The 14,952-nt window shown below is 37.1% G+C and overlaps 1 pseudogene and 1 gene segment (V, D, J or C); one reads left to right on the top strand and one right to left on the bottom strand.

The window, feature by feature from the left end:
• Positions 1-2,209: 2,209 nt before the first annotated feature.
• On the top strand, positions 2,210-3,243 carry LOC124387894. The segment is given in 3 exon segments: positions 2,210-2,285; positions 2,517-2,573; positions 2,655-3,243. Coding segments are annotated over 2 exon segments (417 nt in total).
• A 4,397-nt stretch (positions 3,244-7,640) lies between these two features.
• Positions 7,641-9,134, bottom strand: LOC124387888 (annotated as a pseudogene).
• Positions 9,135-14,952: the final 5,818 nt, after the last annotated feature.

The raw sequence follows: 14,952 nt of genomic DNA, 5'->3' as shown, positions 1-14,952 counted from the left end.
TTTGGTTTGCAAAAGCTACTACACTTTTTATTTATTTAAATAATTGTATTTTCACAGCAGGTATTTCTGCAGATAAAATTGGGCCAGCAGTTAAAGATGTCAACATCATCATGAAAGAAACAGAAACTGTTACTCTGAAATGTTCATATGAGACAAACAGTGATTATATTGATCTTTACTGGTACAAACAATATCCTAACAGCACACCACAGTTTTTACTGTATAAAGGTGCAAGATCAAGATCTAGTAAGGAGACCACTCCTGATGATCATCGATTAGAGTCAGAAACATCCAGAGACTCTACTAAACTTATTATCAGAGGTCTAAAGCTCTCAGATTCTGCTCTCTATCACTGCGCTATTGAAGTTGTAGCACAGTAATACAAAGTCACTGAAAGCCTTTACAAAAACAGCAGATTAAAGGTGTTAGTTTTACCAAATTGTCAGTTAACCACAGACACAAACAACATTTGGTGTAACAGATGTAACTGGAGGAAAGATAAAATAATAATGAGGGATTAACCCCAATATTTTCATCACAGTAGTATACAAATAAGTCTACATTTTAAAGTGTTCCAAAATATATTTAATGACATTTCCAGATCTTTTGTGTCAGGAGTTACTGCTCTGCACTGTGTAGAAATATATTCATGAATATCTTTCATTTTTTCCCCATAACCCACTATCATCAATTTCCATCTGTTCATTCATTCATTTGTTCATGTGTTTATACATGTACCTGTATATACTGTATGTACATTTGAACATCAGGTTAAAGCTGTTACTGAAGATAAAGGGATGAATGTATATGGACAATTATAGACGTGGGACTCTGATAAAATCATTAGTGAAATAAATAAATGATGAATGAATGTACAGATGTTGGCTGCAGCTGCAGGACACTAAGCATTTGTTTATTTTGTTTATAAGGTAAAGGGGGTTATATGTGATTAAACAGATTGGTGCAGAGAAATGGGAAGTTTTGGAACTAGGAGTTGGCGACCTTCAGCAATTGTATGGAACCAGTATGAGCCTGTTTGGAACCCCTTTGCCATTAGTTATTATGGATCAGTGGAGTGTGCACAATGAGCGTTAGCTGTGAAAGCCTTTGATAAGAATGGTGATAGTGTGAGTGCTGTGCAAAGGGAATTTTGGTGTCATTACCAGTTACTATGATTGTGTCCTGTATGCTCATGCGATTATAACATGGGTGCATAATAAAAAACAACAACAAAGTGATGATGCGTGTTGTCGAATGTCACGGTGAGGCTTCCTCATGATGCCAGCTCCAACAGAATCAATATTCTCTGGTGTGTGGGTCATTCGACACCACCTGGGAACTAGTTTTTAAGCTGAACCTGTTTCTTTAAAAATGATCAGACATCCTACCTGGATTTGCGCCACACTCCATCACAATTCTTATAAAAGGTTTTACAGTGAACGCTCATTGTGCACAACTCCACCGCTCCATTATAACTAAAGGCAAAGGGTACTAACCAAAGTCTCACTGGTTCCAAGCGATTGCTGACACCCCAGGTTCTCCAAAATGTCCCGTTCCCTGCACTAGTATCAGAGTGATTCTGCTCTCTTGTGGTAGGATACACAGTAAGAGAGTCAGTGAAACACATCCCAGAGAAAGAGATCCCAGACTTTATGCATTTATTACTGCAAAGGATTTGGATTCTTACTGTGTATAAAATGTGGCAATTAAATTTATAATAATTGTAGATTCACCACACCTGTATGTAATGTGTTACAGTCTTTCTCCTGGGGAAACACAAGATGGCGCTGTCAGTTATCTTATTGTGGGCCAAATACTAGAACAACATACAACCCTGTTCAGATCCTCCAGAGATGCTGCTGTCTTTAATCATGAATTGCTTTATATTGTCTGTAATATTGTTTGTTTCCTGCATGGACAAGCACATGTTGGGTGCATTAAATGAAATAAGTCTCTTCTAATGGAGGTGTTTAACCATAAACACTACTAATTGTTTATGTATCAAATGGCTTATGTATCATTAGGGATAAAGGTACAGGGACTAATTACTGATGCTTAAGTTTATATGCACAATGTATTTAATCTGTAAAGATGAAATCATGTCTATTGTTAAAAGAACTACAGAAATAATATTAAATTGAAGATCTTTATACAAGCAGAATTTAACAGAATAAGATCATCTTTAGCCTTTATAAAGGACTTTCAAGGTTACAAGACTACAAGCCTCTTCATAGGTGGCACAAAAACCTTCATCAGTATCAGGATTTCAGAGACCATAATCCCTTGTGAGTTACATTTTTGCATTTAGCTTACAACTTATCCCAGAAAGAAAGTGCATTTTTTTTTTTTTTTTATTTGCAGTTTCAATTTTAAATGGTAAAATATTTTTCCCTTCTGGGGGACAGAACCAGTGCTTCCTGGTGACAATGAAACATTATCAGCAGTGTGAGCTGCAGGAAGGTGGAGCTCCACAGGCTCCTACACTAAACTGCACTCATTCCCTCTTTATCTTTCAGCAGCTTCCATCTCCATCATGCTGCTCTTTCTACTGTTACTACTGATGCTTTTTCTAGGTAGGTTCATCTCAGTATTAGTTCTAATATGTTTTAATATTTCATTCCTCATTTTTATTTACTTTCTCTTTTTCCCCTCAGGCAGCACATCAATGCAAAAGCGTCTTATAGCAGAAAAGCATGTTTCAGAAGGCGATGATGTCATTCTGCCCTGCAATTTAACTACTACTACAGGTGATTATGTACAGTGGTATCGACAGTATCCCAAATCCAGACCAGTGTTCCTCAGCTCCACCTATATATCTGCTGCTGAAAAACAACCTGGAAATGCTGATAAAAAACCTGAGGATCTGAAGATCTCCTCTGCTGCAGTATCAGACTCTGCAGTGTACTACTGCGCCCTGAGGCCCACAGTGACAGGAAACTTAGCAACACTGTACAAAAACCTCATTCCAGGCAAAGGAAGTGTTAAAGTGTGCTCTAAACTCAAACACTGCATCTCTGTATTGGCAAAATAACACTTTAATTTGTCATCAATACATGTACATTAATTTAAAAATTAAATTGGCTGGAAATTGATGTGTAAAAGGTAGAACAATAGTGTGTCTATGCACCTTTGGTGTTTGGAACCCTATTATAGATCAAGGACCCTGCTTTCATCCCCCAATGATACAGACTTCTTTGGGTTATGAATACTAAATAATTTGCACAACTCTAATATATATCTGACTCCAGCATGTACAAGCACTGAATAAATGGACTTTTATTCACCTACTGCTTTCACTTTGTGTTCAAGTTCCCTGTGAGGCTGAATATAAAGCCAGAATGCTTCAGTACGAATCAACAATCTGTCAGTAACAGTGTGACTGTGGGGTGTCATGTGATGCTGTGGGGTGGAGCTTCATGAACCTTTATGATGTTAGCATGAAGTACAGAAAGAATATTTTCATTCAGCTAAGAGCATTCATTCATCATGATTACTGTTATATTAATGTTTCTGTGGCTTTCACTAGGTGAGTTACACACTGACTTTTTATTATTTCAGAAATATTCATAGTGATCCATTAGTGTGTGTTGATAAAAGAATTTGAGTCAAACACATCATTTTAAATAAATGTATTATATTCTCTTCTCTATGACAGGTGACTCCATGGCAAATTCAATAAAGCCACAATTTACTTATGAAGTTGTAGATGAAGGGCATAAAGTCACTCTGTTGTGCAGCTATGAAATACTCACTGGTACAACTGGAAACTACCTGCACTGGTACAGACAACATCCAAAATCTGAACCAAAGTTCCTTCTTTATATTTCTCAAAGAGGAGATTTAAGTCTAAACAATCCCCCAAGAATGACTGCTAAAGTTGATGATGGTGATAAAAAACACGTGTTCAGTGTGAGAAAGTTTAAGGGAAAATGTGACTAATTTCTTAAAGGTGTGTTGGTTTAAAACATTCAGTTCAGTTCAACTTTATTTGTATATCAGTTGTAACAATAAACAGCTTTACAGAAATAAATGTATTATGAAAATATATTTTTCATTTATAGATCATTAGTTTATACCTAATGTTCATACCGGATTGGTCGAGGCCCTTTTTAGAGAGAGAGTGAGAGTAGGGAGCAGGTGGAGAAGAGCCTGGAGAGCTGGACATATGCGCTGGAGAGAAGGGAATGAAAGTCAGTAGGAATAAGACAGAGTACATGTGTGTGAATGAGAGGGAGGGCAGTGGAGTGGTGCGGTTGCAGGGGAGGAGGTGAAGAAGCTGGAGGAGTTCAGGTACCTGGGGTCAACAGTGCAAAGTAATAGAGAGTGTGTTAGAGAAGTCAAGAAAAGAGTGCAGGCAGGGTGGAGTGGGTGGAGAAAAGTGGCAGAAGTGATTTGGGATGGAAGAGTATCAGCGAAAGTGAAAGGAGAAGTTTATAGGACTGTGGTGAGACCTGAGATGTTGTATGGTTTAGAGACAGTGGCATTGAGTAAAAGACAGGAGGTGGAGCTGGAGGTAGCAGAGCTGAAGATGTTAAGGTTTTCGTTGGGAGTGATGACAATGGACAGGATTAGAAATGAGTTTATTAGAGGGACAGCATGTGTAGGATGTTTTTATAGATAAGGTGAGGGAGGTGAGATTGAGATGGTTTGGACATGTGCAGAGGAGGGAGATGGGTTATATTGGTAGGAGAATGCTGAGGATGGAGCCACCAGCAAGGAGGAAAAGAGTAAGGCCAAGAAGGAGGTTTATGGATGTTGTGAGGGAAGACATGCAGTACTTGGTTTAAAAGAGGCAGATGTAGAGGACAGATGTAGAGGACCTAACAATAGAGATGGATGATCCACTGTGGCCACCACTGATAAGAGAAGCTGAAAGAAGAAGAAGATTAGTTTATCCCTAATGAACGAGCTAGTGGCTCAAGGAACCTTAAGAGGAACCTGATCTGTGTGACAAAGAAAACCCATTAATTATAGTTCCAGCTTTGTTGAGGTTATCAACTTTGTAGTGATGGAGACTTGATTAAGCTCATCCAACTTTTATTACTTTTATATTTGTACAAATAAAAAATGTTTTTATGTAGATGGTAACTCATTGAGCTCAACATAGTTTATATTGGAGACTCAGTTCACTGTCACTGATACTGTAAAGTGATGATCTGTACAGTGTTATACTACAACAGCAGCACTTCCTGGGTGTGGTCTTCTAGAGACGTGTTCCCTCATGTGTAAAGTTCAGCACATACAGCACTATTATACAGAATCCTCACAGAGCTGTGTTCAGAAATGACTCAACTCTACACCTTACTGTACATAGTGAGATACACACCACTGATTCTCACTGTAGTTACAGGTAATTCACTTTCACATTCAATTCCCTTTTTATTGTATTGTCTAATGTTTGCACTAATCTAATATTTTCTTCATTTCTGTGAATGTACACAAATGTAAAAAAAAATACACAATTCACAAATGTGATTATTATTTATTTTTCACAGTGGGCAGTTTTGCAGATAAAATTGGGCCAGTGGACAAAAATGCCTATGTTTTTGGAAAAGAAACAGATACTGTAATATGAGTCAAGCAGCAGTAACATATGGTTTTACTGGTACAAACAATCTCCTCACAGCGCACCACAGTTTTTACTCATTGTAGGTGGCACTGCCACTGACACTCGATTAGAATCAGACTCAACCGGAGACTCTACTGAACTTACTATCAGAGGTCTAAAGCTCTCAGATTCTGCTCTCTATCACTGCGCTCTTAGAGACGTAGCACAGTAATACAGAGTCAGTGAAAGACTGTATAAAAAAATAACAATGGTTTATATGAAGTGAATAAAACCACAGATTAAAGATAATCCTTTTACTAGTGTATCAGTCAACCACAGATAAGAACAAATGTTGTGGTATAATGCAGCTGGAAGAAACAGAAAATAAAAGCACACTTTAAAAAAGTTCACTTCAAACACACTAAATTATTCATGATTAAAAAGTATTATATTGTATTTTGAATTAGAATAAATCTTTCCTGTCAGTTTTCTTCATGAATCTACATAATTCTTATGCATCAGTTAATCAATCACTAAAGTAACATATTCATCATGAATGCACACACAAATGCATTTTACTTTATGGATGTTAGTTAATGCAGTGTCTTTTTGTCAGGATCATGGCCATGAAATTACTTTACCCATCATTCCCTGAAATCACATGACTTGGTCACATGTCTCTGATCACTAACACTTGTTCCTTTTCACCCTTAATTAGCATGTACAGTATATTTAGGCTCAACTCACAGTTTGTCTCAGTATCTTACATGTTCTGACAAAAGCCTTTAATAAATTCTACAGCACTTCATTACTTTTTATATTTCTGTGCAATGGTTATGGCCGTGTTCTGAGATCTCCTGAGTGTGAGGTGAGAATACACTCGGAATTGGACTTCGGTCCTCTGCAGATCACCATGCACACACTCTTTCACACACTCATTCACACTTACAGACAGTTTATAACAGCAAATTTCCTACTGCAAAAAATAATGGGAGATTTGAGGCTGCAATTGGCAGAAAGGTGCTTCAACAAAGTATTAAGCAGAGGCTATGAATACTTATGTACATGTGAATTTCTATTTTTATTAACTTTTGTTATTTGCAAAGATTTCAAACAAATTTCTTTTATGTTGTCATTATGGGGTATTGTTTGTAAAATGAAAAAAATAATTAATTTAATCTATTTTGGAAGCGCTGTGAATACTTTCTGGATGCACTGTACAGTATATAGATGATTGGATTGAGCAAAAGACACAAAGAGAAGCTGTTTATTGTTAATAAATCCCAGTGTGGAGTCTGGCGGTGTGCCAGAGGCAGGAGTTGACTTTATGTAATGGCTATTTTTCAGGGTAAATAACTGAAAAGAAGAAAATAGAAACAAGGCTGTTAATATGATAGAATTTGTATCACAAACTGAAATACAATAAAAAAAAAAATAGGCACTAAAGACATCACTTGTACAAAACCCACCGTAGACTTTGGTGACCTGCCGACTGCAAGGAGTCGATTCTCAAATGACTCATTTAGATGAAGGAGCAATAGGAGTATTTACACTCTTTTTTTTTTGTCTTCTGTATTTTTAGGTGATAAAAATATCAATATAAGAAATAAAACGGGTTGCAGAATCGATTTGATCCAAATAAGTCATAAAATGAGTCTTCATGGTACAGTTTTCCACTTTTCCCACTGTTTGAATGTGAATAAAATATGGCTTTATGAGATTTGTAAATTAGTGCATTCTGTTTGTATTTACATTTTACACAGTGTCGCAAATTGTTTGGAGTCGGGGTTGTATTCTATCAAGGTCTCAAATGCTTCATTAATATCAAGCAACATGATCAATGAGGCACAGCCCTGATCAGAGACCAATACCAATTTATTTACCACTTTAACCAGCGCCGTCTCTGTGCTTTGATGTAGTGTAAATCCTGGTAGGAAACAAAAAGATTTCTGTTGTTTAGATTTAAGAAATTAACGTACAGAGTAACCCAAACATGATTGTAGCCATTTTATTGCATCATTACATACTTGTGAGTGATGTCATCACTGTGTACTGTATGTTTAACTGCTGTTAAACATACAATATTAAAGTAAATTTAAATCAAAGCAAACATTCTGGACACGTTCAGCACTTGTAGAGAATGTTGATCCTCTTAATGTCGATAGTGGAAAGCTCTTGTCTCTGTCCAATCATCACAGAAGGATCAGGAGTAGGGGTGATGGTGTCCAGACCATTGATGGAGAAAGCTGTGTTTCCATAGTGCATCACAGAGGAGTAGTCGTACGGCGTGTTGAGGTTTTTGGTGTTCATCAAATCAAAATTAGATGTTGTTGCTGGGTCGATGTTTTTCCAGTTGATGGTGACATATTTATCACGGTCGCTTCGAACATGCTCGTGGTAGAAACCGAGTGCATGGTTCAACTCGTGCTCGACGACGCCGTAGTAAACACAGCTCAACCTGCTGAGAGAGACTACCTGAGAACCACCTGTTTTGCCCACATAAGAGTAGCAGCTGAGAGAAAAGAGAGCAGATGTGAAGAACTGACTATGACACTAATGTCAACATACAAGAATAGAATTTATAAAGTATAAAGAACGTCAAAGTCATAACAAGCATGTATAGGGTTTGTTAAACAATTTAATGGAGCTCACCCATCATTGTTCTTGATGCTGATGTAGTCAGTTTCATTAGTTCTGGGAACAAAACGAATGCAGGTTTTGTTGTGGAAACTCGCCATGGCATTGGCAATTACAGTCGTATCAGAAGAAGCTGTGAAGAAAATGGCCAATGCATTAATAAGAAAAAGTAAATATGTGATGTACCTGAGTAATGTGAATTAAACGATATATTACTTACAGAAATCTGAGCTCAATGTGTAAGGAACCTTCACCAAGCCATTTGAAGACTTTTTCCAAAAACAGTTGTTGTAGAGGCAGACTAGAGCATTCCTGCTTCTTTTTGCGAGTATGTCTCCCTCCAGCAGCAGTTCACTGGATCCTTCATACAGAAAAACAATTAGGGATAACCTGCTGATGACTTGGAATCAAATACAATTCTTGATGATAAATCTTTGGCCACTCGAATTTCTGTCACTGATGCACACAACATTTAATCAAAAGAAATCATATAAAACATCTTAGAGCAGGTTCTGTTCCCAAATTTACATAGCAGTAATGATGCTGGTCAAGTGTGGTTGAGATCAGCAAGTTATCAGACCTTTGTTGATGGTGAGAATCCTAGTTGTGATGTCCTCCCCGTCAGGTTGGGTGAGATAGAGCTTGCGAGAAGCCAAGCAGCAGGGCTAGAATGGAGAGAGAAGCTCTGGACTCCATGATGATTCAGTGTGTAGAGATGATCTGGATGCTCCTTCACCGTTTGCTGGATGACTGCATACTGCCATACCTGATGTTTTATACACATGGACACACAGCAAAACAACATGGTGTAGATTTTTAGGAATTAAGGGAAGGCCTTAGTGTTGATTGTCTAGTGTGTGGAACTAAAGGGTGGACCCTCTGAACAAAACTTACTTTAATACTGTACTGAAGCTGTGCTGGATTCAGGAGATTGTTTAGAGATTCTGTACTAATGGATGGATTGTAGCTCTCAATGTTTGTTTATTGGTCTATGTTTCAGTGTCAATATCAAGAGAGTGACTTGTGTATGTTTAGCACGTACTGTTTACGTCAAGATAAACAACCTGGAAATCTTACAACGTGTTTTTGGACTAATTCTCTATTCTTACAAGGAGAGAAATGTAACCTCTATTGATAAGGAGGAAACACAGTTTAAATGCATCTGTTGTCTTTTACTATACAGAAACAGGACCTGCACATTATATTTATTTAAATATCCAGTTCATTGTTCAGGTAGAGTCAGTTGGAGTTGCTGCTTTGGCTATAATGGAATCTGTAGAATTACTGGCCATATTCAGCTCTTCTGTCTTGTGAACTATTCATCAGGTGAAGCTATACCCTTTTGCTTTCTCAACTCCTTTATTTTCCTTAACAAATATAGTACCACATCTCCTTTTTCTTACAGATGATTCTCTGAATTGGGCAGAACAGTTGGTGTTCTGGTGGTCAGTCTCAGCAGATGTGGTTGTGGTTACTATGTTATTGTACCATGGTAAGATCGGATATTGATTCCGGAAAGCAAATAGTAATATTTTTAGGCTGTTTATCATGAGTTTAACATTAAGCCCTTTAAATATACAAACCACTCCCTAAAAAGAGCAACAACGTCAGCTGACTTTAGCTCAGTGGTGGGCTGTCTTCTGGCCTAAACACTATCAGAAGCACTGACCTACATTTACAACCTAAATTCTAATATTTGTTCCATTAAATTGTATACATTTATTCCCAACAGTTTATTCTCTTCATTTTGTAGCTTTTCTCTTGGCTGCACTGCTTCCAGTACGTGTATGTGGATGTTAGATTTTTTTGTCCAATCAGATTTCAGCCTCTATGTGCTGCCATGTGAATCTAATCTGCCCAGGGCCTTCACAATCAGTACTGCTGGCCTTTTTACCTTAGTCTCTATTAGTAATAAATCTATTTCTTTTACCAATCAAATTTCAAATTCACCTCACAGGGCAGCTAGCTGGCCCAGAATAGCATCAGCATTTTAACATCCTCTGATTGGTTGGTCAGAGCGAAACTGTTACAGCCAAATTCCACTGGCAAAACACTTCTGTAGTGCTCTGCAAACATTATTACATCTGAGTGAGACTTTTCTTTGCCAACAGAGGAAGAGAAATTTATTTGGTTTGGGACATACTTTAAAATTAATTTTCAAGAAAAGCTAGACATCATGAGGAGAGGTCGGCCAACTCCAAAGTTAGCTATCTTATCTCAGCCCAGGAAAAGGTTTGTTCACTGCTTCCAGACCAGTGCCTATGAGCAGTACCACTGGCTTACAGCCGCTGAGGAGTGGTCCAAATTATGAGTATGCATCTCAGGTGAGTAGATTGTATTTTATTTAATTTTATAATGTTTTTGTCATGTTATAAAAAAAAAATAAATAAATAAAAAATAATAATAATCTGAGCTGCTCCAGATGATGTAGGTGGCACAGTTGGGGTTGTAGTGTAGAGGTGTGGAGCTTGCTTTAGTAAAGTGGTATTCACCATCAATATGCGAAATGCCTCTCTCTCTGTAATGGCATGCGTTGTTATATTGTGTTTTTGTGTAGTACTGATGGTTTCTATAATTGTGACTTGATAGTGGTGGTATTAAAAGGTGGATTAAGTCGGGTAAGTCACACTGATTATTCAATTCATCTGGATACTCAGAATTTATGGATACAAAATCAAACTATGTATATTTCAACAAAGCATTTCACTGCATGTCGTACCCTGTATGTATGTGTATGTGATTTGATTTGATTTGATATTCTCTATATCAAGATCAATATTGATTAAAATTGCAGAGTTGGGATTTTTTGCTTTGAAGGCATTTTATATTTTGTGGCTCAAGATATTATTTGTTTTTAATGGTTGTTCAAAGACACGACTGCTATAGTATGTCACATCAATTTGGACAACATTGATCCAGCATTGTATTATTATTTTAACTTAAAGAGCAAGCAGCTGACATCAGCATCTTGAGGATAAACTCACTCTCCGACTGCTGAACTTGTTCCTAATGTTTGGCTTGATTAAATGTTTCTGTAACATTGTAGAGTGGAACCCACTTATCTCAACCTCGGGTAACTCACCAACTCAATTCAATTCAATTCATTTTTATTTGTATAGCACTTTTAACAATGAACATTGTCTCAAAGCAGCTTTACACAGATAATGTGGTGATTAAAAGTAAACATGTTCTTTGTAAGTAAGTTTGTCCCTGACGAGCAACTGTGGCAAGGAAAAACTCCCCGAGATGGCATAAGGAAGAAACCTTGAGAGGAACCAGACTCAAGAGGGAACCCATCCTCATCTGGGTTGCACCGAAAGTCCATTTGAAGCAGATATACAATGTAGCGGGGTACAGTGATGATGATCAGAAGCGAAACTGTATTCCTGAGTCAGTGTAGCAGACTGTTGACATTAACTACAGTCCAATCCATCCTCAAAGCGCCCGTTCTTACTCCAGAATTTCATGGAACCACCCAAGGTGTTGATGAGAAACCGTCCCAAGCTGCACAGAGTGGCCTCCAGTCGAAGAGAACACTATCCAGAGGCAGGCCTGGACGAACTGGGAAGATCCACGGAGGGGAGAGGGGCAGGAACAGTGGTCACTGGAGCCTCAGAGCATGAGAGAGAGAGAGAGAGAGAGAAGAGGGTGACAGGAAGAGAAGGATATGGATTATTAAGTGTCCTTATTGTTGTATGAAAGTTAATGCCACTGTGCAGTTTGGTCTCCGGCAAATCTCGCTATGGCAGCATAACTAAAAGGGAGAACCAGAAGGTAATACAGACATGAGGGATCTCTGAGATAAGAGACGACCCACCACACCACCGTCAACAAACCTGAGTAAACGTGTGAATCCGTCTTTAAGGAGTTCAGCTCTAATGTAATGTGATATATAGATATATAATAATGTGTATCTAATATATTATATATATATATATATATATATATATATATATATATATATATATATATATATATATATATATATATACACTGTATATCCTGGCCTGGTCCCTTTGTCAAATTTTAGAACCCATTGTGGCCCGTGAGGCAAAAAGTTTGCCCACCCCTGGTGTAGAGGATGATAAAGATGGTCCCTTAACCGAGCTGTTATCAGGTAGCCTCAGAAACATGTATGGTTTCACACACAGCTTGAGGCTTTGCACAAGATCAGTGAAATATAAGTCATGCTCTGTACATTGCTGTTTGGTGAATTTACAAAGACTCCTTATTCCCAGCAGCTCTTTCTCTCTGAGAACTGAAGGATAGTAATTAGACTGAGTAAATAAAAAAGAGGAACCAACCAGAGAAAGCAACAAAATTGTGTCTTTCTTCTTTCTCCACAAGATGGTGCAGTGAGCTGACAAATTGTGCACCAAGTACTAGTACCCTGTTCACACCCAACCCAGAAATACTGATTTCTTTAATAAAGAACACTACTGTGTAAAATAAAATAGACTCAAACTGTTCTGCAGTTATTAATGAATACACCTACATCTGAAAATGTCTCCTTAGAGCCTATTTATAGGATTCACATCAATAGCTGTGAATTTTTAATTATAAACCTTTACATTTTTCATTGGTAATTATTCTTTCTCACACTATATTGAGAGGTAAATATTGATTTGTGTAAATTTATGATATAATCACCAACATGTAAGTTATATTTTAATAAAATGTAGTCTGATCATCTGTTTTGTGGGTGAAATGTTGAATTCTTTATATGTACATTCAGAATGTAGCTGTGAAATAAAATGCTGATAAATAAACACATTTATCTTTACTATATCAGTAAAAATTAGTTCAGCGCTCTGATCCATATATGAACTAATACTTTAATGTATAGTGTTTATGGATTGACCTGATCTATTTTTATTACATATTTTATTTTCCTGTCAGTTGAACTCACAGATTCCACATGTGAGATTAAATGTAATGCCATTCTGTCAGCAACATCACTACCACTGTCATGTGATGCTGTGGGGTGGAGCTTCATGAACCTTTAAGATATTAATGTCATAGAGCACAGAAAGATCTACAGAAAGATATTTTCATTCAGCTAAATTCATCATGTTCACTGTTATATTCATGTGTTTGTGGCTTTCACTAGGTGAGTTATACACAGAATCTTTTTTTTATCTGGAAATTAATTAGTGAATAATTTGTGTTTTATTACAATAAATCTGAATGTTATATAACTTTGACTTGCTTGTTTAAAGGTTAAAAATGATTATGTTCTCTTCTCTATGACAGGTGACTCCATGGCAGATTCAATAGAGCAACTTTTCCCTCATAAAGCAGTAGGTGAAGGTGATGATGTTACTCTGTCCTGCAAATACAAAAAGACTGCTTCACAGAAACAATGGTACAAACAATATCCAAAATCCAGACCTGACTACCTTCTTTTCATCTTTCCAAGTGGAGATACAAGTTCCCTTCCACCACGTCTGAATGCTACAGTTAAAAATGAGCAGGTGGATCTGATCATCTCCTCTGCTGCTGTATCAGACTCTGCTCTATACTACTGTGCTCTGGAGCCCACAGTGAAAGGAAATCCAGCTGCACTGTACAAAAACCTCTACATGGTTTTGTTGCTGAGCGAGTGAACAGTCAGGTTCTGATCTGTACTCAAGCAAAGGGTTGTTCATTGAAAGATACAGTGCTGCAGAAACCTCACTGTTCTCTGAGAACTAGTCCCTTTCAATTAATATATACACATACTGTATACTCAAAACTGTTGTCTATTTACAAACTTTCAGAGGTGGCAAACGTACACACAACCTTCACTTAAGTAGAAGCACAGATACTCATGTTTTAAAGACTCTGGTAAAGTTCAAGTTCTGGCTACACTTTCACTCAAGTTAATGTAAAGAGTTTGGGCTCTGGCATGTGAGTAAAACAACTACCTGTTTTAGTGTCACACTGGTAACTGGACCTCACATCATATAAATCTATAATAATAAAAAATCTCAACTTTTGTTTGTCTAGTAAATGCATCCAGGCTGAAGATCCACCATATAGAACACAAGCAGAGAAAGATGATGATAATCAGGTGATCAAATGTCTCTGTTCTCAGTTATGTTTACATCACTGACTCCTCTGTCTCATGTTAACCAAACTTCTTGTGCCTTCTGAGATCATTGTTTGCTTTGTAAACTAGTCTACGTCTGTGGTGTGAGAGGAAATGATGCAGTGGTAGATTGAAAAGCTGCACAATGACAAAACATTAATGGGCTGAAATGCAGAGAAGAAAAATATTGACATTTCACCACACAAATTAAAACTAAAGTGAGCCTGTTTTAAAAAGTAAGTAAATTACAGATATTTGTGTGAAAATTTTAATTGGTGACAAAGTAAATAATTGAAGAACTGTATGAGACTGAAATACTTTAACTGAATAAATGATCTGCCTAATTATTTTGTATCTAATTTAAGATGAACATATATTTCATACATATTATTGGTTTATGTTTAATGTGTTTTTGCTATAAAGAAAATAAATATATCCCTAAATATCAATACAATAGATACACACGTTCTCTGTGCAGTATGAGATTAAGTGAGTTGATGAATATGAATAAATATGAGTGGGCGGAGCTACATGTGGAGACATCAGAGACAATCTCACATACCCTGACATTTATTTCTAAAGCTGGAGGTCTGAACTAAACACTCAGGATCACAATGTTATTCCTCTTCTTACTTTTCTTCACTATTGCTGATATTGGTAAGTTTTATTCTGTACATTACAAGTAAAACTAGTCTTC

The sequence above is a fragment of the Silurus meridionalis genome, chromosome 6 (assembly GCF_014805685.1).
Source record: "Silurus meridionalis isolate SWU-2019-XX chromosome 6, ASM1480568v1, whole genome shotgun sequence".
Classification (NCBI taxonomy): domain Eukaryota; kingdom Metazoa; phylum Chordata; class Actinopteri; order Siluriformes; family Siluridae; genus Silurus; species Silurus meridionalis.
Note: the sequence above shows the minus strand (reverse complement) of the source record. Positions and strands in the feature narration are given on the sequence as shown.